The following is a 25,527-nucleotide window of genomic DNA, read 5'->3' on the forward strand; positions in this document are numbered from 1 at the left end:
GCGCAAAGTTCTGGCGCCTCCTAACTCTACGCGTGTTTACCAGTCACCGATAGAACGAAGAGGCTGCATGTCAACCTACCGTCTCGCTGTCCACCTATTACTTGCTTTTCCAATCCATACATGCTTCTCCACACTGATGAGTTCCACGCTATTCGTTGATTAGTGCACGCGTACGCTGAAGCCACTGACCAAATAACCGATGCACACGGGAAGTTGCTTGCCGGCCCGACCCGGCGGGTACAGCGATTGATAGCGGGCTAAGCGCCTGGCCAAGCGAGCCAGCGGTGGTGGCGGCGGCGGCTCGTCCTCTCCCGCCCGCCCGCAGCGTTTGCATACCGGATGTAAAGAAACGTTTCATTTCCGGCTACGTCAGCCTACTCCGCGGCCATGATTGGCTTACCGGTTTTGCGGGGCCGTCGCGCGACGAGGGAGAGCGAGAGCTATCTGCTCCGCCGTCGCAAAGCGACGAAAAGCGACGGCCGGCTCGTCGCTTTGCGACATCGCTTTTCGTCGCGCGACGAGGCGAATCGCCAGTGGGAATGTGCCTTTAGGCTTACCACCGCGGAGGATTTTGATGGGCGCTTTCGTAAGCGGCGCGTGTCACGTTTTACAATGAAAATTTCGCCCACATTATCCGCTTTTTTTCTCGCACGCCCCTCTCATATGCCCCTCGAGTTGTGTTTCAGCGAGAGGTTAAGAGCGGTCGCTGGAGCTACCCGCATCGCGCGGGTGGTCTCCGCGGCTGCGTCAGCGCGCCTGTGGCTTGCGGGGCGCGTTTTGCGTTTTTGCAGGGAGAAAACGCTGCGTGCGGTTCACGCTGATGCCGATTAAGCCGTAGACGATTAAGCTCCGACAGAAACAGTGCGCCAGCCGTGTATGCACGCCACGCAGTTTGTAGGCAAGGGACTTAATCAGACTCCGTGGCTGGCTGCATCCGCGGCATTGGGCGACCCGTGTCGCCGTTCGCGTTTTATTGGGACCCCATTTCGGCGCTTGCGTCTCCCAAAATCTACTTCTACAACTTAAATATCGTGCCTCGTTCTCCATGAAACTTCGTTACATTGAAATTCCGGCAAACGGGACTTCGTTACACAGAGGGTGAAAATACATGGTGTGCATACACTTGAAGTTACAAAAAATTCCGTGGTTCGTTACATCGAGGGTTTCGTTACATTGAAGTTTGTTACATCGAGGTTTAACTGTAGTAGGAACAAAAAATGAAAAACAGCACTGCTATGCTGGAATGACGGTGCTAGTGACGGAGGTGCAGTTCAAGTAGACAATAATATTTCGGCGCCGGCCTATACATAGTGACGCACATAATGCCAGATCCCAAGCTATCTATACTCGTAACAAGCAACAAAAGCTACGTGCTCAAGAAATGCTCGGCATTGTGTGCCGAGTCGTAAAAAATTGAATCGTGAAGATATATTCTTTTTTGTTCAGGTGACAATTCTTTTTTTACCAGTGTGAAGTAGAGCTCGCTACAAGGAGAGGTATTTCCTAGTGCTGGATTTTGCTATTTTCTCTCATTATCACCTCGCTTTTCTTCTTTTTTAGGAACATGCTGATGACAGCTTGTGACATTGGAGCTATCACCAAGCCCTGGGAAGTGCAAAGAGTGGTGAGTGTTGAGCTCTAAAAATCTTCCAGTGCTGCACTCCTCAGATGAAAGAAACAACGTTAATGTCAAGACATTCTCTGACAATTACATGAACGGTATGAGAAAACAATGCTGCTAGGACAACACCCCTAAGCTACTTCCCAGCCCCTGTTTAGAGGTCACAACATAATCACTTTTCATAAGAAGTCATGCATGTTGCCGTTGACCCCCTCCCCCCTGGATAACACCACATTTCAGTGTACTTCGGACGAAGAGAGCATGTGATGCGAAATGTGTTACAAAATATGGTATAAAATTTGATGCAAGTGCGAGATTTAGGCAGGAACAAATGAATTGTTTGAACATAATAAAATTTCCTGTGAGCCAGGTTAAAAATATTTAATAATGAGAATGGATTGTAATAATTTTCTAAAGCCAGGTGTTGCACATTCACATTTATATTTAAGCTCTTAGCATTTATATTATCAACTATTGTCTAGTACCATAGGCCAACAGAATTTTATTATTTGACACTTTGCTGAGACAAAAGTCGGACACATTAGTTGTGTGTTTTTTTTTAAAGAGCTGCCAAAAAATTGATCGAAAAATTTATAGTAAACTGTTTTGAACTGGTACTAGCATTGGGGCTAGTTGATGCGACATATCTGGGAGTTGTTGCACTGCTTAGGTACTTTTTAGGTGTGTCATTTGACTTTGAGGACAGAACAAGATGTGCACACATCTACATCTCCTTCTGTCCTCCACTGAAGTCTTGAACTGTTCTAAACCTTTTATCTTTTTAGGCGGCTGCACTTGGTAGGAATACGTCACTCCTGTACAGTTACTTTTACGGCAAGAGGCTTGAAAAGATGCTTTGGCATGGAATGGCTCCCAGCATAAAAATGACATGCACTAATATTTTGCTTTGATGTGCTGAGTGTGTCAAATGCAGCAGAACCTTTTAGGGGCGAAGCACCTTTTAAGGGCTCGGGCTGTCGGCGTCTTATGTCGTCGTTGTCTCATGTTGTCGTATTCTCATGTAGTCATGGTACTAAAACGCCAGGACACTTGTTTTCCCACACTTCGTGCTAGAATGTAAGGCGTACTAAAAGAACACACGGGGACACTCGTTTTTCATTCGCGCTTGCTTGCTTGCTTCTATTTCGCTCCGTACTCACTTTAACTTTAAAATTTGCAGTTCTCCATTTCGAATTTCACTTCTCTGTGTTCGTAATTGTAATGTCACGTATATCAGCGCGCGCCGTGTGGCAAGAGAGAGACTTACAATCTTTGAATGCACTTATACACTGCATGCTTCGGATATGGCCTGGTTTTTTATACATCTCTCACTTACGTGACACTCACAGGGTTGTACCGTAGAAGTACAGTGCCACCCTGATTATGCATCCCAAAGTTATGTGGCGACCTGCCTTTGTGACAGATCACAGCAGTCCTAGCGAGCTCTCCATGGAAACAATGTAGTAAACACCCTGATAATAGAATGCATGAGTACACACAGCACCCCTTCTTATGATGGCTCGCTGGGGTCTGGATATATGAAAAGCTGGCATCGTTCCCACCTTTAACGCTGCTTCGCCACCTCATCCTACCATTCACTTCTTTCCCACAGTTCAGACTGCTTCCCTTGCCTTTCGCTCCTTGTTCTTCTTTCTGCAACAACAGACACACTCTCTCTCTCTCTCTCTCTCTCTCTCTCTCTCTCTCTCTCTTCATGGCTTTATCTGCCATGTCACTGCGCTGCCCATTCCTTTCCCGCCTCTGGCCACTAATTCTCTGCTGTCGTGCCTTTCATGCTGCTCCCTATGCTGCTCTCTTCAATTGTTCATTTCTTTCGTGCCCTTCCTTCCTCTGCTGCCTCGTACCTTTGTTTCACTTGTCCTACCACTGCCAGCCAGTTTGCCTTCATTGCCACCTCCTCCCGCTGTGTTTTTTTTTTCTTCTTCTTCTTCTTATCTTGTGGACTTTCTGTCAGCACCTGCCTTTGTTTGTTTTCCTTGTTAGTCTCATCAGGTAACAGCACACAAAATTTTCAGTTTTTCAGGCTGAGCAGAAAAACAAACATCACTGACCCTTGGTGGGAAAAGAATCAAACCGGGGAAAAAAGACGTAGATTGCTTTTGTTTTTCCTGTAACATACGTGCACTTCCCTTCTTCTGTATAACTTGGTATGACTCTCCCGTATGACCATGACCTAGTGACCATGTGGGCAGCCAAAAACGATTACAAATGGCCACCAACGAAAGACTGGCGGCTTGTTTTCATGACTTCTGGCTCACTCCCTGCTATTGTTTATCATTACTGTATTGGGCCGTGACGCCTCGGCACCTCTTTTTTTGTTTGGCCTACACTCAGCTGGCTTTGTGATTTTGACGTTTCCTTTGCCATTTCCTTTGAAGTAAGCTGTGTATACTACATTAAAGTCAATCTCGCAGCTGACAGCTTGGGGCCGGCATCATTGGTGCTTTGTTTGCACATATCATATCAATGTCTTGCTTTTGGGTGTTTCAGCCCTTCCAAAAAAAATAATAAATTCCTCGTTTCATGTGGCTGCAAAAAGAGTGCAACTTAATATCAGTCACATACCGCCTCTCCACAGTGCACACCTACACCGGAGTCCAGTGCCTGTCTGAAGGGGAAATAAACACGAAAAGCAGAGAGGGTTGGGGGAAGGGTACACAAAACTTGAGCTTGACTATGAGGTGCAACAGGAATGGAGGAATGCAACAGTGTGTGGAGAAAATGGGGCACATCACTGATCAATGTTCGCACTTTGGCTAGCCTCTGAAAGTTTGGTTATTTCGAGCTTTTTTTTCCCCGCTTGTTGTTCATGTGCCTTTATTAGGTTGCAGAGCTTTGAATAACTTAGTTGAAGGTTTGCGCTTCACTGTGTGGCCTGCGCCTATGTGTTAGGCCCTGTCCTTAGTAAAATTAAGCAGTGCATGGTATTCTTTGTTCGGAGACACTTGCATTAAAGTGAAGTCACTCCATGGCAAGGAGGGTTTAAATAATAGGAAGGATTTTTGTTTAAACATAGTAAAACATTACCATTTCACTGCAAAATGCCTCCACTAGCTCACTGATCTGCCAATGTGTGTCTGCGCTTTTGTGTGCGCGTGTGTGTTAGTTGCGATCAGATAACAGCGCACGAAGGTAATTTTTGTTTTGCCAGGCTGAGCCCGATGTCATGAAAACAGAATGCTGATAGGGTCACTGACCTATGTGTGGTGTCCGATAACACTCTTATCCCACGTGAGTGGGGCCCTCCTTTTCTGCCCTGCCCTACATATTGTTCACTTCTTTGTGTAGATATAGGACTGTGCACTAGGGAGGAGGAGCATTATGGCGTTGGCACAAATTCTAAACTATGACACTATTTTGGTGGCTTTTTTAGGCAAAGAAGTTAGCATTGTTCAATTTTATTTGCATTTGATCGAGCAGTCTAATTTTATCGTCAGAGCACAAGATTATGCAACAGTTGTTTTACTATACATATCTGTCTCACACCAGGCTGGACGCTGTAAGTGAAATGATGCTTTTATGTTACACGTGTTTGCACACTCCTCTAAAAGTTTTATAGTTGGTGTATTCACTGTTCCCACTAAAGTGAAATGGGCCCTTGTCTTTTTTCAAGGTTGCAGACCTGGTCACAATGGAGTTCTTTCAGCAGGGGGACATGGAAAAGCAAGAGCTGAACCTTCAACCCATTGTAAGTGCATTGCGGATACTATATCTATTGCTCTTTACTGTGTGCAGAAGACTAGGTATCAGAATATTCAAGTTTTGAGTTCAGATTCCTAATAGTACTTAAATTTATGGAAAACTTGAAACCTTGGATATTGATACTTCATTCGACCCCTGCCGTAGGGAAGTGCTATCTCGGAGTGAGATTGACTTGCACTAACTGCCTTTGTAAAAACTGCCATGTGCAGATCACTTCTTGATTCTAGCAGGCACACTGTAGGGCCGTAGCCAGAATTTTTTTTTTTCGGAGGGTTATTGGAATGTCGGAGTTTTGCCATAGGAACACTAAGTCTCGCTCACACCCTGCCAGGAAAATCTTCGGAAGGGGTTCGAACCCCCAAACCTCCCCTCTGGTTATGTCCCTGGCCCTGCAGTAAGCATTTACATACCAGCCAAGGTGGCGCCTTGATTAGAGCTTCACTGAGAAATGGCAGCCACTTCGCAGAGTTACGCTAGCTGTGTTCCCACTAGATCTTGCCACAGGAGCAGGTGCGAGTTACCTGGGGAAACCTCTGGTAATGCAGATCAGAGGTGGTCTTAGACGCTGGTGCCTTCAAGGTGTTGCACTGCCATCTCTAGTCAGTGTATAGTACGCACCATAGGTCTGCAGGCTCACTCACAAGTGCACTCACACACCACCCACTTACCACTCACGAGTGAGTGGTGAGTGAGCCTCGATATCGTTTTGGACTGGCGAGTGCGAGTGTGAGTGAGTGCGAGCCCCAACCGCAGTGAGCCCCGCTGGCCACTCGTGAGTGTGAGTGCCACTCGCGGCGAGTTCCACTCACCACTCGCGAGTACAAGAGCCACTTTCGGGAAGCCCTGCTAACCACTCGCAAGTGCGGGTGCCAGTCTCCATGAGCCCCACTCGCCACTCACGAGTGCAAGTGCACTCCCCACTCATGTGTGGTGAGCCCTACTCGCTACTCGCGTGTGCTGAGCCCCGCTAACCACTCATAAGTGCACTCACGCTACTTGCGCGATTTGAGGGGCTTACCACAGTAAGCGCCACTATTGCGCTTGTACCCGCTGTTGGCTATTCGTCGCAGGAGCCGCTCACTCTGATGGTTGTTAATGACGCGATGGCATCTAGCTTCGGAAATATGTCGTCGCTGCACTCCTGCTAAGGGGCACCGTAAAATTAATTATCTCGTGGCGTGCTGATTTAGAAATATGATTAAGATAGACTTGTGATGCCATAATGCACTGATACTGTTCCGTTTCATGACGCATTGAAGGTCTGCTGCACACATTCGCGTGCGAGGGGTGATGACGACTGATGAGCGTCAACGCGAGTGGTGATGGTGAGGTGTGAGCGTGAGTGAGTACTACGAGTGGTGAGAGTGAGCAATGAATGTGAGGGCGAGTGAGTGCGAGTGGGGATGGCGAGTGGTAAGCGTGAGCGCGAGTGAGAGTGAGTGGTGACGGCAAGCAGTAAGCGTGAGCGCAAGTGAGTACGAGTGGTCACGGCGAGTGGTGAGCATGAGCGCAAGTTGGTGCGAGTGAGTACGAGTAGTGAGGGCGACTGGTGAGTGTGAGTGAGTGCGTGAGGAAAAATATATTTTTTTGTGCGAGTGTGAGTGAGTTGTGTTCAGTTTTGCCGAGGTATGGATCGCACACACGCCACTTAGCATGGCACCTCTGTGCTTAATGGGAGCCGTGGACCCCTTGCAGGAAGCAAGCCAATCAAGCTGGAGGAAAGTACGGGAGGGGATACAATTGCTAGCTTACCCTTTCGTGTTGAGCGATTGCATCTGCTGGCTTTTACTGCGAAACTGCGTATAGCTACCCTCTGGTGGTGGCCGATGTCTGTCCGTCTACGCGTCACTTCGACACGAAAAAATTTCTGTCTCCAGTTTCTCGCGATTGCCCTGTAGCTCTCAGTCTAATGGAGGTAGTATCTCGGAAAAAATCATACTGGAAGTGAACTCTAGGATGACTATCATTACACCAAATTTCGTTTACTTGTTATTATTAGTTAGTTCACAGTGAAAATCTAAACATTATAGAATTTCTGTCTGCTGTCAATATATGGCCATCTACAGAGGGAATATGGTTGCAGAAAATGGCTGTCGCTCTAGTTTTTTCAAAACTATCTCGAAACAGATTATATTACAATTGGCCTCTAAGACGATTCTTAACATATGTGAAGTTGCACCTACTTTTCAAAATTACACAGTTCTCAGTGAAGTTGTAAATGTTGTGGAATTCCCTTCCGCTGTTGATACATGGGCTTTTGCCTTAAGCCTTATGTTTGTCGTCTAGAATAAAACTCTAGTCTTCCCAAGTTTCATTCAGTTAATTAACTAGGAAGTAGGCTCATTGCAAATACAAATGTGCTTTGTGTAGTGCATGCATCGATTAATAAGGTAAAACACACCACAGCTTCGCTTCTTGTCCTTTTTCACAGAGTGGAAGAGCTGATGAATTTTCTTCTGTTTGGAACTGAAATGATTGTGTTGTAGCTAGCTGGGGGCCTAAACATTGTAAACACCCATTTTCTTTGCGGTCTTTCAAGCAATGAACCTTTTTCCAATAGCGATCTGCATATGTGCGGGATGCCAGTCTGCCATTCTTGGCAGGTGCCTCTGGCAAAATCAACAAAAGGGCGCCCCTCAGCTTTCTGCTTGGGGAGCAGCTATGTTGTGTAGTGCTGCACATTTTTATTTTTTCTCTTTCGACAGCTCGTGGTGGGTTCGTACATGCACACACAAAAAAGGCTTTCTAAGGAAAGGGCAAAGACGTTTGAGGCTGACCACGCTGCGAGCCCATGGCTGCCAGTGAGGGAGTAACTAAGATGAAAAAAGTAAAGAAAAAGGGGCGCTTCGACCACTGCAGATTAGTCACGGGAACGCGCGCCTGCTACCGTGACATTCATGTGAAAGGTACGGGTGACGGGTGTGTTCGGGAGAGGCTGCAGGACCAGGATATTTTGTGCACGAGTTCTCCGAAAGCCAGACTTTTTTGGGGGCATGCCTTACTGCCATTTTTAGTTTGCTGTGGTGGCCGCTAGGAGGACCGGTATTGGAAAGAGGTCCATTGCTTTCCATCATTTTCAAGCTATAGACCCTTTTCATAAAAGTTGGCAACACAGTACATACGCAAGCTTTCATGATGACAACACTGAGGTCCTTTGTAAACGTCGGTCATGATAAAGGAAACGCGGCTCATGCGCAGCTCCATCATAGCGTGGCTGCGCGGCGCTCTCTTAGAGCCACTCGTAGTCACCTCAGCGTTCAGTGTGATCGGATAGGTTTCTGAGCTTTTGCTTGCTGTTTTGATTTTATCACGACATGCGGTTATGAGTTCTGCAGGAGTCATGCCGACTCACTGCTGCGTCTCTGCAAATGGCATGGATGCGCTCGTCGCTCAAACACGGTATCCAACAGGTGTCCAATAGGGTGAGACAGTTGGAACGTAGCGCAGTTTCCCTTGGTTGCACAAACCAAACAACTTGTTAACCAAACAATCGTGAAGGATCTAAAATTGGTTGTTGATGGTTCATATTTGCTAAGTTGGCTTTTTTCACTGTGCCAAGGGACACAAGGCAGGGTGCTTGCACGAAGATGGAGAGATATGGAAGGGACATATTCCTTCCATATATCCCAAACAGTAAAACGGGGAGAATCCAGTTTTCCCATTTCTTCCTTTTTTTGCAATCCGCATTTGTAGTTAGACAACACTTCCCAATTTTGACTAGTCCACACACGACAACATTCATTTGCAGCGAGTTTTGTAAGGGAGACATGGCATTGGAGATTCGCGACTATGGAGACTACTTAATCCTACTGACAAGCATCAGAATGAAACAAAATCTACAGACTATACTTCCCATATTATGTTGCTAAATGAAATGTTCTAATAGTTTGACAAGCCTAAGCATTATCGCTTGATTGCTTTACCGTGTTTGTATTGGTGACATCACACGAAAGAAGCTTCTCTAATCTAGAGTTAAGAAAACTTTTCTGCTATCAAATGACTGTGATTCCAACCTGACAATGGTGTCACTAGAAAGATAATACTTGGAGATAAATTTTCATGTTATTATAAAAAACTTGGAAAAATGAAGGTGGCTTTCGTTCAACGACAAATCATGTTTTGTTTGTTTTTATTGAAATCATTGTGGCCTTTAGTTCTCCCTTTGCCCTTTTTGTTTTATTTTAGTCATCAGGGCTAGCTTCTACTTGTTCTTAAAATCTCCATTATGCATGAAGATTTTACACGTCCAACGTTTTAACTTGAAACGTGCCAATTCAATCTTGTGGCTCTGCGGCATGGGACCTCTCTACGTCTTTGCCTAGTACCACCAAACAGCCACTACGACCAGCGTACGCCGGCACAGATTTTTAATTGGTGCTGTTATCTGCCGTATCGATACAGGCCAAATGAATCTTTTTTTTTCTTTCAGTGCCGTGTAATTTGACGTATGCAGACATTTCTTGTTTATTTGAAATACAAAGTGAAACATGATGCGCAAATACAGATACACAGTAATAAGTAGTTTCCAACCTCTTGCTCAGAAAGTCTGATTTGTACTATGTACCACCTTGTACGTTGTTCCAAAATGCTCATCTTATAAAAATAAAGAATCACAACGAATATTATCCACTGATAAAGACGGTATCCGTGTATTCACGATTTGTACTCAGAATTTTGGCTTCTTATTTTGCTGCTTTATTTTCTGATATATTTCCCATTGTTTATAGATAACTCGCACATCATTTGCTATCATGTGACTTTATTTCACGTCACAAGTTGTATATAATATTTGCTTGTATTGACATTTTGAAACCCACATATGCTTTCAGTACCTGTGAATATATTGTCTTTTGAACATTTGTATCAAAAAGTAAGATGCGCATTTTTAATCTCAACCCTGTATTCCCTGATATAACAGTAATAATACAGTAACAATAGAAGGCATATTACTATTAATAGTGATAGTATAACAACAATAATAAAATCAATAATAGTAATAATAATGCTACTCGTCGTGCTGTGTCTGTGGGGGGTTGCCAAATTTTATGGGCCCCGAGTGCAAGTTCAGCCAGCAATGCCATTGGGCACAGTGCTACTGATCACCACACTTTATTCATCTGTCTAACATCTGCAGCCTATCTACACCAACCCAAATGCCAACAAAATGAGCTGAGCATGAGCAGACTGGGTGTTTGGCTGTAGATGCACAGACAAAAAATCACAGAGTCTGATTCTATAAATGGTACGATTTCTAAGTATTAAGTGCAGATAGTATTGTTTGGCTGTAGACGGACTGACAAAAATCAGAGAGTGTGATTCTATAAATACTACGATTTGTAAGTGTTAAATGCAGATAGCATTCCCCCACCCCCTACACTGCACACTTTGTTCCGGTGTTCCAAGTCAGAAATGTGACACCAAAAGTGTATGCAGCCATTCGGTAATTATAAGTGGGACACGTCTTTCCGCTCCTGATTGTGCAATTTATGGAGAAGAGAATCTACATTATCCAGCTCCTAGTTATCGCAGCCTTTGCAGCACTGACCAACCTACACCACTTAGTACTTCGGGTATCACAGTGTAGAGAAAATTTTCATTTATCCTGGAGTGCATTTTGTTGGTGCTTGTCCAATGTTGCCTCAATAGGAAACAAAACATCACAGGTTGGGTTTTGATCCCTCCAGTTCCTGAGGCAAGCGTGATACTGGCTGGGGCAAGAGAGAAAGAGAGGGCCAAAGTTTTATTTAGCTTATTCATGCATAGGAGTGGCTTCTCGGTCCAGAAATCTAAACGCCGGCTTCGCACGTTTTGCCCTCTCTGTCAGCATGATCTGGTAGTGCAGTGAAGTAAATAAGTCGCCAGTGGCACATCACTCACATAGTTTGGCCAGTAGGGTAGGGGCTCCTCATCAATTTATCCCTGTCACTATTAGACACTGAAACAAGCAGCGAATGTCTGGTAAATGCCCTGGCACAGAAACTCTTGGTCCTCCAAGTTTATAGGGACAAGGAGGCAGTTGTGCACATCTTCACAGACGTCTGCAATTTCTCTTATAGGCGCTACGCTGGAGGTCCTATGAATACTAAGCATTTAAATTGCCTTTGGGAGATGTTGAGAAGGCAGGCAGTTATGTTTTTTTATTTTTTAACAACTAAAAAAAAGGTACCTTGTTCATGGATACAGCAGAAATTCCAGCATAAATGCCCACTGATTTAAAGGAGCCATGAAGAGAAAACACAAGTTTGGTTCATTCAAAAGATTGTCTCATTAGAATCATACTGACACCACTTTTAACGTAAACTTCGCTCAAATAAGCTACATAATTAGGAAAAACGGGAATGGTCATGCGACCCACCAGCTCATTTCCCGCAACAAAACCTGTGATGTCACATGAGCTAAGCTCTGCGATTGGCGGAGGCTGGCAGAAGCAGACGCAAATTAGGTAGAGCTTACAAACTAGACGAACGAGCGATTTGCGCTTAAATTTAGGGCACATTCTTTACAAAGCAATAAGAATGATGGGACAAACAGTGGAAGTTACGAAAGCACATGTAAACATATAAGTACTGATGCGTTCTGCTGTTCGTACTGCGCACAGCATGCTTGGTTTAGCTGCACAGCACTACGGGTTTTGGGGTTGTCTCAGACGACACTGGCCGATTGACGCAAGCAACGGTGTCTTACGTGACCCCATTTGTCGAGTGAGCACTGTTTCAGGGAACGAATATTTTCTCCCAGAACAAAAACAAGCCAGGTTTAAATGCGGGCAAAAACAAACCAAACGCTTGCCACGGTATGGTGGCGCCTTCTAGGTTACGGAACGTAAAGAAACACGGGGACAAACCAACACCGCTGTACAGGGTGGAGACAACCTTTGAACGGTCCCGTGCCGCCGCAATTGGGCCAACGGGCTCAACGCGTTATTCTTTCCGTTTCCCACGAGACCTAGCAACGCGAAACAGACAATATGATTCAAACTTCTTCAGTAAACTGCGTTGCGGCGATAATTTTAGCGCGGTTTTGACACAATGACTTGCTTCGGCGGCGAGCGCGCAACCGAAAATGGCAGCGCCAGCGTATACGTGTCTCTACCCTGTACGGCGGATGCTTGAATGAAGGTACTCTAGGCTGCAGAGCGGTCGGTTCCTGTGATGTCACTTGGGACCACGAAAACGCACGATTGAGCGGGAAAATCAAAATTTTAACCTAAAGTGTTTAATTTCTCAGTGAATAAAGCACCGTTTGTATCCGGACAAGCGCTGGGGGCACTATCAAACACGAAATCTTTCGAATAAAACCAACTTGCATTTTCTCTTCATGGCTCCTTTAAAGCAATAGGCAGCAATAGGCAGAAAGCAGTAGGTTACTACAGATAGGCAAGAGGTAATACTAATTTCCACATGAATTTGGGTGCATGGCACTCATTTATTGGGAGTAGTGCACCTGAACAGGGTTGTACGTACAGTGAAATGTCGGCTTCCATTTTTGCCTTTTCTCTTTGTGTGTGTGGCATTGATGATGTTTTGTAATGCATTGATGTTTCTATGCCAGGACATGATGAACAGGGAGAAGAAAGACCAGCTCCCAGCAATGCAGCTCGGTTTTATCGACTCCATCTGTCTCCCGCTGTACAGGGTAAGAGAGGCCAGCCGGCTACATTTTGTTATGCTCAGTCTCGGGTTTTAGCATATCGTCACACAGACAACAGTGATGCAAAATGCTGAGATTAAACAGCTCATTGCAGCAAAGGTCTGCTCCAAAATATATTGCAAAGAAACAATAAAAGACGTAGATGTGTGCAGTTGACATTCAGTGACTGAAATGGCGCGCAGTTTGCTCAGCCAGTATTTATCGTACAGAATAAGCACTGGCTCATTCATTCAGAAGTCATCTGATGGAACAATAGTGATCCTACTGGAACCATCTATACAGGTTGCAAATGTGATGCACTGAGTGCATGTTTCTCTCTCGGACACGATGAAGGAGCAGTGTAGACCAAATGAAGCACGCTCCAGGGCAGTGTTTTGTGGTGCATTACCTACTTCCACATTAAGGAAACTTGTGCGCCAGGGTGCCCTGGTGATATGATCATGGCACAAGAAGGAAACGCTGAATTGGTTTTTAGGTATCTTATGTCAAATGCTTCTCTGTTGATACAGATGGGGTAAAGGGAGGTCACCGATGTTATTCTCATAAGTCAGTGTTGCGTTACATTTTTAAAGCTCACTAAATGCAAGAAACGAATTGGCTCGAATTGAATCTATATTATTCATAACTACACGCTTACGCCATGCTCAGTGGTAGCAGTGCTTGGGCAAGCTAGGTGGTGACAAAAAGGTAGGGACAGGCAGTGCTGCCACAGAACTTGTTAAAGGAGCGTGGTAAGGAACGTTCACATACATGCTTGCAAGCACACAAACAGTGCAGCTGGTGAGCTTTAATGACTGCAGGTAGGAATCAGCACATGGCTTGCTCACAATTTATGATGTCTTGTTTTTGATCACAAAAAACAAGAGGGGAGAGAGGGAACTTGCTGACTTTCTGCTTGGTTTGTTGAACAGAGAAGGCTCACTTCATCACCAAACAAATTTTGAGAAAGTTCTAAAAGGGTAGATCTTTGTGCAGAAGCCTTATTCAATTTGCCACTCAAGTTATTGCATGGTAATAGCATTCTCACACCAAACATGTCATAATCAGTATTATACTATATTACTCTAGAAGTGCCTTGTCAAAGCAGCCAAAAAAATGTGCAAAACATCAGCCTCAGCACGAGCACTTCATTCAGGCATTACACACTTCATGCTAGCTATGATGTATGTGCAGTTGCCACGGGCAAGCAAGTGCTGCTTTGTTCTTTCCAGACACTGCGCAAACTGTGTGTTAAAGAGAAATCCTTGAAACCGTAGCCTTATGTTTTCTGTACTTACGGTAAAATGGGGCCAAAATTAACATTGTTCGTCCCATGAATGAGTCATAAATGGACTGTAGCCCAGTGCAAGCGGTAAAGCATCATGCATTGACAAGTCAAGCTCCCAACAGCTCTGCATTTTTAGCACAACCAATCACTGTGTCGGGGGGTGACACCAGGGGACATTACTCAGGAGTTGGTGGGCTCTGTGGGTTCCTTTTACTAGTAATTGAAGCCAATAATGTTTCTGCAGTGTGTGCAACATTGAACCTGGCTACACATTCTACTCATGGAGTACCAGATAGAGCATAGCAGAATTTCAATTCATTTGCTCACAAATACTGCATTTTGTCAGCAAATTTGTTTACAAATAATACTGTGGAGTGCTGCTCTCTTTATACACGGCGGTGTGGCTCAGCACCTTTGCTTACTAAATGCCTACTGCAGGATAACAAGGAGTAATGCATCAGACTTCTGCTGGAGTTTTATTTGTGCCCACTGAATTAAAAAAAAAAAGTCTTTAGACATAGCAGTTTTCATACACTTAGTGCAGGTCAGTGGGATTCAGATCAAGCAGATTAAGCAGTACTGAATTTTCCTGCATATTTGAAAAAAACTATTTGTTTTGAATTATTCATGAGTTCAAATATTAGAAATTTTAGTGTCGAGTCGAACTATTTGCACAGTCATTATTCGATTCTCATTTGGAACCCAAATATCCGCATATCTGAAATGTTCTGTTTTTCCTTCAACAACCCAAGATCCCATCAAAGAGTAGTGCATTGCAACCGCAAAGGGCTAGTTTTGAGGGAAGGGCATGTCAAGACAGATATGAACATTTGAACGAATAAAAAGAGTTGAGACCTAAATTAACGCAAGTGCCTAATAAACTCAAGCGGGGGGAGTGCCACAGTGTCAGCGCCTTCGTGTCAAGGAAGCGTTATCTCGGTGTCTTGGGGTGAGAAGGTAGACAAGTTCATCGTTTTTCCTATGTCCCGTTATAAAAAAGAGAACAAAACAGATCTGAAGTCGGCTTCAGCTAACCATGGACTCACGGGGGCTATGTCAGTACACAGTCAGGCTTTCTTATTTAGAGGGTGTTGACTAGGGCGGCTTGAGCGTGACCACATTATCAAGATGCAAAAAGGGAAGCATAGAGAAAGTCTTTTTTTCACACCCTGATAATGTGGTCGCACCCAAGCTGCGCCAGTCAGCAGATAGAAAGCCCAGCTGCGTCCCCAGTTTGCTGAAGTTGATCTTTTCTTTTTTTTGTTGTGCTAGGTGTCGTTTCTTTTTTTCATTATGGGACATAAGAAGTTTTTCCCAATGAGAGAAGCATGAGGAGGGCGGAGTTGGCTTAATGACGAGATAAGATCAGCTTTCCAAAAGCGCCTTCTTCTTGCCGTTTTCTCACACGTCACCGAAGCAGTGTTGGAAAGCCCATCGCCACAATCGCAGAACGTTGGTACATGTTTGTGAGCTTAGAAATATTTCAAAAATTTAATCGAAATTTTCTAATAGTAGTGCCATTCGATTCTAGGCCGAATCGAATATTGCATATTTCACTTCAATAGTCGAAAGTTGCTAATATTCGCACGCCCTTAGAAATTAGATTAGAAAAGTTTGGGGGCACCATTCTGAGATCCAAAATTTTAGTCTTAATTAAACTGTATGTGCTTGTCTTGTTAGCAGCAATGTACATGCATGCATTTGCAAGGCAGTAAAAAAGGGTGAGCAAGGGTTTACTGTATTTTATTGATTCAAACACATGCCCTTTTTTTTTTTTAAAAACGAGCGCCCGTGTCGTGCACTTCTTTGTCACATCAGTGTTTTGTCCGCACTATTTTCTTCATGATGTGGTGTGTGTTGTTTGTCATGGCATATGCCAGTCAGAATTTTATTGCCTCTGGTCACACGGCACTGATGTGTGACCGTTGCCCTTTTGCATTGCAGTCCTTTGCGACACTCAATGACCGGTTGTATCCACTGCTGGAAGGTGTTGAGCTGAACCGCATGGAGTGGAAACAACTGGCCGATGCCCATCTTGCGAGTGTCAACGGGGATCGCAGCGATGGTGATGACTCGGATGCCAGAAAAGAGACCTAAGAGCACCCAGTGTGGCCGGGAAGAATACCCCCATGTGCTGCTCGCGTTGCCATGCCGCATGCCTTGTTCATCACCTGCTGGTCGAGACAGGTCCACAACCTTGCCTGTCTGGCCTGTGGAAACTCCAGACCATGCGCTTGGATACAGTACAAGTCCAGTTTTCATCAGACTGAGATGCGACTGTGGAAATCTAGAACACTCATGGTGCGCTCAGCAAAGGCAGCAGGGGCACACCAGCCCTATGAGAACCATTTGATGTGACGTGACCAAACAGTTAAGCGTCATCAGTACGTGCCCTCTAAGCCTTCATTTTAGGGTGGTACTTGCTCTGTCTGATCAGGTGGTAATTCCAGTGAAGAGTGAGCTCCCTGCACCATTCACTTTGTCAGCCAGCGATCATCTGTTGCGTCCTTATGGATGAGTTTTATGAAATGCTGCGATTGCGTCAGCACATTTCCAACAGGCGGAAGGGTACACACACCACTTTTCTCATTCAGCTAATGGACGCTGAATGCAATTGTTGAGTGGAACTTGTAAGCATGCAGCAATCGGGAATGGCCATATTATGGGATTGCTGCACTGTAGTGTTACTTACTTTGACAGTAGCTTATTTATATGGTAAGATAGAGCATGTGCTGATGCTCCTGGATAGCATCAAACAAATAGAACTAACCCAACTGTTTGACTTCTTTGGCCGAGAAAGAGATGCCAGTGCATCAGTGGGTATAGTGGTGCAGGGGGGAACGGTTGTGGGACACATGTGCTCCAGAATGAGCACACAGGTGCACAGTAGCACTGTCCTTTGGTCAGACAGCGCAAGAAGCAGTGCACTGTACGTGTACAACTCTTGTCCGGAACTACAGGGTCCATCTAAATGCCCCATGGCCGGCTCATTGGCTTTACGGTAGGCTAGTGTACCTTGGCTGCAATGTGGTTATGCTCTGCTGGAGAAGGTGCAAGGTCAAGCACTTTTCTCATGGTAGCTGGTCTTGCTGGTCCATTCTTATCGCGGAACCAGCAGTGCTAAGGTTAGGAAAATACAACATACAGTGCTACACTGCTGCCATATATGGAATGCAAGACCAGTCTCCCACTGTCCTTATTGAAGGGATGCGAGATGTGATAGCAGCGGGGCACCCTTTTTCCAAAAGCCAAGTGGTAAGCGGTACGTAGCATTGCTGTGTGAACTGTATCGTGGTTTGAAGGTCTGTATCGTGGTCTGTATCGTGAACTGTATCGTGGCGCGTAAAAAATGGAAACAAGAAGTATGTACTTTACGTTAATACCTACAAGAGCAGCTCGGTAAACTGAAAGACTAAGCATGGGCAGCTGTTCTTGTTTCTTTTGGAGATTGAGCTTGTTAGACTCTGCTGCAGCTTAAACAGGCCTTTGCTGCCAAACCAAACGACAACTTTATTATTGTTGGGTGAGGAACGTTATTGCGAGATGCCGCCTGGTGAAAAGTCATAAGATGAAGCTTTAGCTCGGGTAAAACTTCACTGTACAATAGGGAATCATTGTCGCACAGCTCTTGGTAACCATGGAACCAATTCAAAACTAACTTTGTCGCACTTAATTAAAATAACAAGTTAGATTCTATCAAATAATGGCAGTGAAATTTTTAGTTCTTTTTTTTGTTTTTAATTAAAAAGTTGAATACTGCAGACAAGAAGATGGTGTACTTTTATGGCAAATTGCTTCAAGGCATGTCCTAAGATGTAGCTTGCAAAAATAAAATTTGAAGTGCTCTGTAGCCATTTTTGGTGCCGAAAATGGCTTCGGAGCGACTTCAATTTTTATTTGTAAGAGCATATGGAGGGGAAAATGTTAGTAATATAAGGTATTTTGAAGGGTTGTAAAACCATTGTGTGCAGGACAACTCAGTGTAAAAAGAAAGACAGAGCAAGTTGTTAACATTTTGTAATCACGTCATCAGGTTTACAGTTCTAATAGCCAGTCTTCTCAGCCAGTTTAATTAAGCGCATTAGGAGGGCCATTTCCTGTCTACCATGTTGTTTTGCTGGTTTGATCATGTCAGCTATCACAACACAGTGGCAAGTTTGACGGCCGGCATTCAACAGATTGCGAGCATGTGTATGCTGTATCAACTGGGCCTGAATGAACAGCTACCAAATCAATGCATTAGCAACAAGATGGGTACGTGAGCATCAAAATTTCAAAGACGGGGATGCCATCAAACCACACTTCAAACCATTGTGGCGTCATTGCGTCAGTTTGTGGGACAGCCACAAATCGTTCCATAATCATGTGAATGGAACTGTTGATTGAACCTCCAAATAAGGGTTTGGCGGGTGCACTTCAGTGTCTCTTTAATGTGTCATTACGTCTTCACTTGGCAATATGCAAGTTACTTAGTTTGGGATGGGTTGTTCACTACTCTTTATGGGCATGGAGCACGACTCTCCTATACAATTATATTGTAGCAGGCTGTTACTAAAGCAGGATGAGAAGCTCTTGTACCTTATAAAGTTCTTTTGCATGCCACGTCAGCTACTACACGGCTGTTACTTGCTTTACCAGACGGGTTCGGCCACATCATGGTAACCCTGCAATGCCACAGGCTGCTTTTCAGAGTGTTTGCCCAAAGTATGTACCAACCTTGGATATAATTGAAGCCTGTCAGGACAATTGTCATTAACTGACCTTGCGTATATCACAAATTGCTTTGAGAAAAAAAGTTTCTTCTCTCTGCGTATGCATTTTCTTCTAACTATGAAAAGGTTAAAAAGAAGCCTTGGGTTCAACAAACAAAGTGAAAAGGAGCTCCAGTATAGGCTTCGTTTTGTGTTTTTCTGAATGGCAGGCACCACAGCCACTTAATGTTTTCTCACTATACCATAGGCCAATTCCTCCGAATTGAAGCACAACTCAGTGAAATCCAAGTTTCTGCTTCCAAAGACACCCTTTTCTATTTTGGATTTTTGTCTTAAAATGGCACCTTATGCTTTGCTCCCATCTTATGTATGCACACTCTAAACTTTGTATGGCTCTGACCACTCAAAAATGCACTCTGTGGCATTTTAACCCTTTGAGGGTCGAATTTCTTCGCCAAATGCGAGCCCACAGGGCCGATTTTTTTTATTGCTGATTTAAATTCTTCAGATGAATCTATTTCAAGAAAAAATTATAGTAATTTTTTTAGGGTGACCGTAAAGTGACAAAAAAATTGTTTATGTTGTTACATATATGTGGTTTATTCATGAGTAACACAAGAAAAATTCTAAATAAAAACCAGAGAGTAACAAGCCGGCACCTTTTGAGTAATCAAAATCAAATAGACATCAGTTTCGCGGGCGCAAAAAGCAGGAAGTACCCGGAGGACGATACCAAAACCAGCCGCTGCGCGCGCGGGAGTGATAGACGGCGCACTGCTCATAAAATACAAAAAAAAGGAGAAAAGAGCCTCATCAGTTTCGCAGGTGACCTTGGTCTGTGGCAGGCGCAAGAAGCGAGAGGCGCCCGGGCGCCAGGTGGGCGATACCCAGCGCGCCCCCTCGTTAGCGGATGCGCAACCGATAGTCGACGTGCCGCTGAAGTAAATCATAAAAAAATAAAAAGAAGAGCTATCGGCGCAAGAAAAAAATTTGACGTATTTCCGAAGTGTGGCAGCACATGCCAAGCAAGAGAAGTTGGTGAAAAAGGCACACTTTTTAAAGATATAAGCAATGCCGTACATGTACGTCATTGACCATTTAGAAAGTGTTTGCCGATGCCGTACATGTACGGCCGTGACCCTCAAAGGGTTAAGCACCAAGCACATCACCAGCTCGTGTGCTATCGGTGACGCAAGTTTCCTGCTTGCATGTATCTGTGTGTGTATCGTGTAGTTTCGGTGATGCATGCAATGATTTGCACAGTGTATTTAGGCAATGACCCTCAAACATTTTGGTGTGACCCTGTAGCGACCTTTCAACAGGTGCCTGAGCCTATATATATCCGTCAAATTATGATGTTTTCAATCTGTGAGCACGGGCAATGTCTGTCTGTCAACTGTTATTTGAGAACGAACGTTATGATGGCACTTACTATACATGTACGTGTATACTGTTTAGATGTTGTGATGTCTTCTCTTTGCATTTCTAGTGCACTGCGTTCTTATTTATTTCCTTTGCAGCAAGCTCTTTCTCTTGCTCTTTCGGCTTTCAAAGAACTTGTTTGTACATGTGACCATGCACGCATGTGCACTGTTGAGCCGGTGTATTTGTGCATCACCTGTAAATAGTCGTGTCATCCTTCTTCACCCGATCGATTGGCCTCACTCTACCTCACACGTGGAGCACATTTGTGCCCCAGGAGTCAACACATACACACACACACACAAAACAAAAAGAAAAATGATCGAAGGCACAAAGAATATACACAGAACTTGTGAACCATGCCGCCCACTGAGTGTTTGTTGTTAATGCCTAGATACCTGTACTCCGTTTTTACCACATGCCTGCAGCACTGCTGAAGCTATGAGGTGTGGAGAGGCAGCGTCCACACAGGAATCAAATAGTCTCTGATAAAATCGCTTGTTTGCAGCTCGCAAGAGCAGACTCTAAGATGTGGGAGCACGGAGGAGGAACATGGTGGGTGGGTGGGCATGAGCAGGCACCTCTTCTCTCTTCATTGGCTGAGGTCCACTGTGGCCTCGCCACACGGAGTACATAGTCTGGGCGGACAGACTTGCAAACATGCATGTAGAATTCTGCGTATTTGAGAACTTTGTAATAACGTGTTATCTTTTATACTCGGCATAGTAAGCGAGAGACTAGAAAATGGAGGGCACCTATAGTTTGCAAAAGGCAAAGAGACTTACGCTGTGACAAAGCAAGGTATTTGATTGACTATCATTGAATGTTTGGTGTGAGTGCGATTTCAAAAGCCAGCAAATCCCAGGCGAAAAAAACAATTGGAGGCCCAATTGGACCTGTCAAAAACACGATTGGGCCAAATGGAACCATGTGAAAATGCAAATGGTTCCATTTGAACCAATTGTGTTTTCGGCAGGTCCAAATGGTCCTCCAATTGTTTTTTTCGCCTGGGTAATACCACCTTTGGCTTGACTGCATTGTAGCAGTTTGGTAATTCCAGGCTTCATCCTGGCAGCATTACAGGCACTGCTTTGTTGAGTATGGTAAAAAAAAAAAAAGAAACTAACGAAACCGAAACATTTCGGCTGCCGAAAGGTAGTGCAAGTGGTGCTATCCAAGCCTAGTAAGAGGGCATACGGTACATTGGTCCTATAAATGGACCCAAGTAGTGTCAAAAATATATGCGATGTGGATGCTTTGTGTGAAGCGATTGGTGTTTGTGCTAAACGATGAAAACTGTATACAGTTTAATGCTTGTGAGGAATGTTTGGACCAAGAAGCAGCTGGCCTAATTTTAAAGACTTGTGACCCTGCAAGATGGTCGTACATAGTTTGTTTTGCTGTCAAGTATATTTTCAAGTGACACCAAAGAAAGCCCATGTGTGTTCCGATACGCTGTGAAATCAAATGGGTTTGAGCCATCACCCATGGCACTAAGAAACACATGCCCGAGGCTGTTGCGAGGCCCCACGTGCCACCAAAATGGCTCCCCATTTCCTTCTGAAAGTTGAGTGGAGTGAGAATGTATTAGTTGTGTCACTAGCTGCAAGATGCATTGAAAAGGTGTCGGCTCTCCACCACTGTGGGGAAAAGGTGGTCAGCATCCCATTTGGCTAATTTCACGTGGGCTTTCTAAAGTGACACCCTTTAAAATGGTGCAGTATTTATGGAGAGCATTACGCGCAGTTGCACTGAAAAACTTGTGGGAAAAGCTCACTTTAGTGCACGAAAACAAACTTTTTCCGATAAAGTTCAAGAGAGCAGTAGTCAAGAGAGCGGTGTCTACAAGTCTATAACTTAATTGTATTCATGATGGAAATATTTTGAAAAAATCTTGTGCCAGTTTCTTATTTGATTTTAGTTTGCTTTCTTCTTTTTTCTTTTTTTTTAAAGCTGTGTATGCTGTATATGCCAGCACCAAGGGGCACAAAAGCAAATTGTGTTCTTGCACCTGAGAAGCAATAAACGCGAGTCACCACTTCACACGCTACCCAAGGCCAAGTAGTGGGCGCAGTAGGCCCATGTTTACTCTAAGAACACGGGGTTGAAAGCAATAATCTCAATGGGAAATGTTGATGGATAAAGAATCGACAGAAAGAGAGACCACGCAGTCAGCCTTCACTTATAGGTTGTCTTTTTCAAGCTCATTTCTTACCCTGATTACAGACACAACCTTCCAAACAAACGGCACCAAATGGATCTGTCAATCAAGAATGAAATCTGTACATACCAATATGCTTGCGCATACATCTCTGAACATTATTTTTATAAATATGCTGCGATGTGTGCGTGTTGACCGCACTTTGCATTTACTTGCAGCAGCTGTTTGCAGCGGCAGATCACTCCAAATTTTATACCCAGCTTTTGCGGTGACATGTACTTTCATTTAGATGCTTTTTAACGGGACAAACCTTAGTAGCACAAACTGTCGTGGGTGTTGTCTTATGTCTGAAGCCTCAAGTACCGTGCTTCTGCCTTTCCTGCGACACTTTGCTGCGATGTCATGCAGGCTACTACGTTTTGTGGAGACTGACTGAATGTGAATTCACATTTGCGCTATGCATATAGCATAATCAATAGGTTCAAGTAAACTGTGACCACGTGTGCACACACAAAGGATGAGTAAAACTTGTCTTTGAATGCAACAGCAGTTGTCATAATACATTTACTAAACATAAATACTGGGGGGGCACCAAGTCTTTGTGCTGCATCCAGCTTTTGGGCACGTCTCTCGTAGGGCCTTTCCAGTGCAACCGTACCGTGGCGCCAACTCTTGTATTTATTAACTCCTGGCTCTCTCAGCATGCGGTATAATGTTAACCGTAATGTACTTGCCATTGCTCAGCCAGTTTGCTTCACCAGAAGCCTGCATCTTTCAGTGATGCATTTTTTTTATTGCCCAATTTCTCACTTTTGCCTAATACGGGTTTATGCTGGCAGCACAGTACTAATGTTCAGGCTCCAGGGAGCCTGTATTTGATCGGGGACTCATGTGTATTCATTATCAGTTTTGTCATTCCTTGGAGCCATTGCAGCTCCATTAAGAAGTGTAAAGCCAAGTGAAATGGAAGATGCAAGCAGAGCACAAGCATTGGAAGCGTACCTAGCAAAAAATTCTCGCCCAAAGCATGCCTTTCAAAAGAAATGTCGCGCATGTTTACATCTCGGCTGTGTTGAGATATGTTTTGCAATGCTGAACAGTGGAGTGCCAGCATAATTTCTTGACAGTCTGTGCTACTAGGGAAACAAAGGCTACTGTTGTAGATTGGCATTTTTTCAATGTTGTGGCATTTTGCAGCCTTTTCTCAAGGAATTGCATTTCACCATTGGGTTTTTTTTTTTCAAAGCTTCCATTGTGCTGCCTCACATTATTCACACTCTTTGTTGCTCAGTCTTGTTGATGCATTTTTATTCTGTGTTGCATGTACATATTATAAATACTTGACTCGCACCTCTGGAAGGGCTCAGTCTGTCTTGATTACTCATACACTGGCACGGAAGGGCAGTTTGTCTATAGAGTTTCGTTTCTTGTTTTGCCTGCGAGGTGTGGTTGCAGTTGGCGTCATTTCATGTTTTGTAAACGGCGGGCTTTTTTTTTTTTGAGACCTGTGGCATATATATAAACTCAAAAGAACGAGTTGGTCAGTGCACATGCCGACGGGGATTTCATGTAGTTCATTGCGAGTGGGAAAATGTGACAATGATTTTTAGGATTCTGTGACCATCTTGTGCCCATGTCTGATGAGACTCTCATTCAACGGCCCTTATTTGTAGCAATAGTGAAATTCTGGTGCAAGAATGTTGCCCCCATTGTTTCAGCAGATTGCCACAAAACATACATGACAGGCTGAATTTTTTTCAGCAGTTGACTGCTTGTGTTGTTTGTCGTATGTGTTATAAATTATCCATGTTTGGGAACATTTCTATCGTTACCAAACATGTGTATTTATTGCTGTTTAATCTATAAATATATGGTCCTTTCTTTCTGTGTCTCCCACGCATCTGTGTCTTTGTGCTAGCGTGTCGGCCGTCGATTGCTTTGGGAAAGAAATCGGCTCAAGCAAGAGGAGCGGTGAGCTACAGAACATGTGGTGAGGTGAAAGAAGACCTCCGTTAACCGCTAAAGTTGTGGTGCGCAAAGCTGGCCACATTACATCGTCAGCATACTGGTTAATGAGCATCTTGCTATTTGCATAAAGCAAGCCTTTATGTAAGGGTTTAAGACAACTCTTTTTGGAATTAACAGGAAATCTTCCTCGTCATCACCACAGTCAGCAAGGGGCATCATCGACAAGGTGGAGGTAAGTGGAAGAAAACAAGGAAAATTGAGAAGAAAATGCTAAATTATTTGGATGTCAAGCAAATGCAGCAGGTGCACAAGAGTTACCAGGTGTTTCAAGTACAGTTTCAAGCTCTTATATTTCCAGAGTCCTTTGTTTCTACGGTTGGCTTCACTGTAGCTGCATTAGTCACGGTCGAACCTTACTACAATAAAACTGATGGGACACACGAAAAATTTTATGGCAAAATGTGCCCCAAAACACCGAAAAGCAAAAAAAAAAAAAGAGCCTGCATCATTTATGAGCTACCGACTGTTTAATGCAACCTTTCAATCGTCATAAAACAAAAAGAATGTTGCCTAATTATGTTGTGTTTATTGCAATACATATAACAAACATATGAAACCTTTTTTTTTACCTGCACATAAGCAGCGTATTATGGGGGAAGTGCAGCCAAAAGGACATTCGAGTAAAGTGCACAGCGTAAAAAACTGACAACGGACAAGAGAGGGCAAGTGCACAGCGTAAAAAACTGACAATGGACAAGAGAGGGCACAGGACAGGCGCCGATTGCAGGCGTAACCTTCTAAACAAATGGCACCAAATGGATCTATCAAACAAAAACAAAATCTATACATACCAGTAGGCTTGCACGTCAAGTCTCAACATTATTTTTATAAATATGCGCTTGTCCTGTGCCCACTCTTGTCCGTTGTCCGTGTTTTTTTGCACAGTGCAGTTTAGTTGAATAAGAATCACCAACAAGCTCAAGCATCCACTCTATCACAAAAA

At 44.2% G+C, this 25,527-nt stretch overlaps 1 protein-coding gene across 1 annotated transcript in view; it reads left to right on the forward strand.

The window, feature by feature from the left end:
- The window catches only part of LOC144158951 (dual 3',5'-cyclic-AMP and -GMP phosphodiesterase 11-like), a 213,376-nt gene extending 188,928 nt beyond the window's left edge, over nucleotides 1–24,448 (forward strand). The window contains exons 19-22 of the mRNA XM_077690168.1: nucleotides 1,561–1,624; nucleotides 5,256–5,330; nucleotides 12,896–12,979; nucleotides 16,206–24,448. Of these exons, the coding sequence (XP_077546294.1) occupies nucleotides 1,561–1,624; nucleotides 5,256–5,330; nucleotides 12,896–12,979; nucleotides 16,206–16,358 (376 nt within the window). The 3' untranslated portion in view covers nucleotides 16,359–24,448. The remainder of the gene's footprint in view (nucleotides 1–1,560; nucleotides 1,625–5,255; nucleotides 5,331–12,895; nucleotides 12,980–16,205) is intronic.
- Nucleotides 24,449–25,527: the final 1,079 nt, after the last annotated feature.

This window comes from Haemaphysalis longicornis, unplaced genomic scaffold (genome assembly GCF_048455015.1).
Source record: "Haemaphysalis longicornis isolate Haplotype H1 unplaced genomic scaffold, Haemaphysalis longicornis Haplotype H1 scaffold_1, whole genome shotgun sequence".
Classification (NCBI taxonomy): domain Eukaryota; kingdom Metazoa; phylum Arthropoda; class Arachnida; order Ixodida; family Ixodidae; genus Haemaphysalis; species Haemaphysalis longicornis.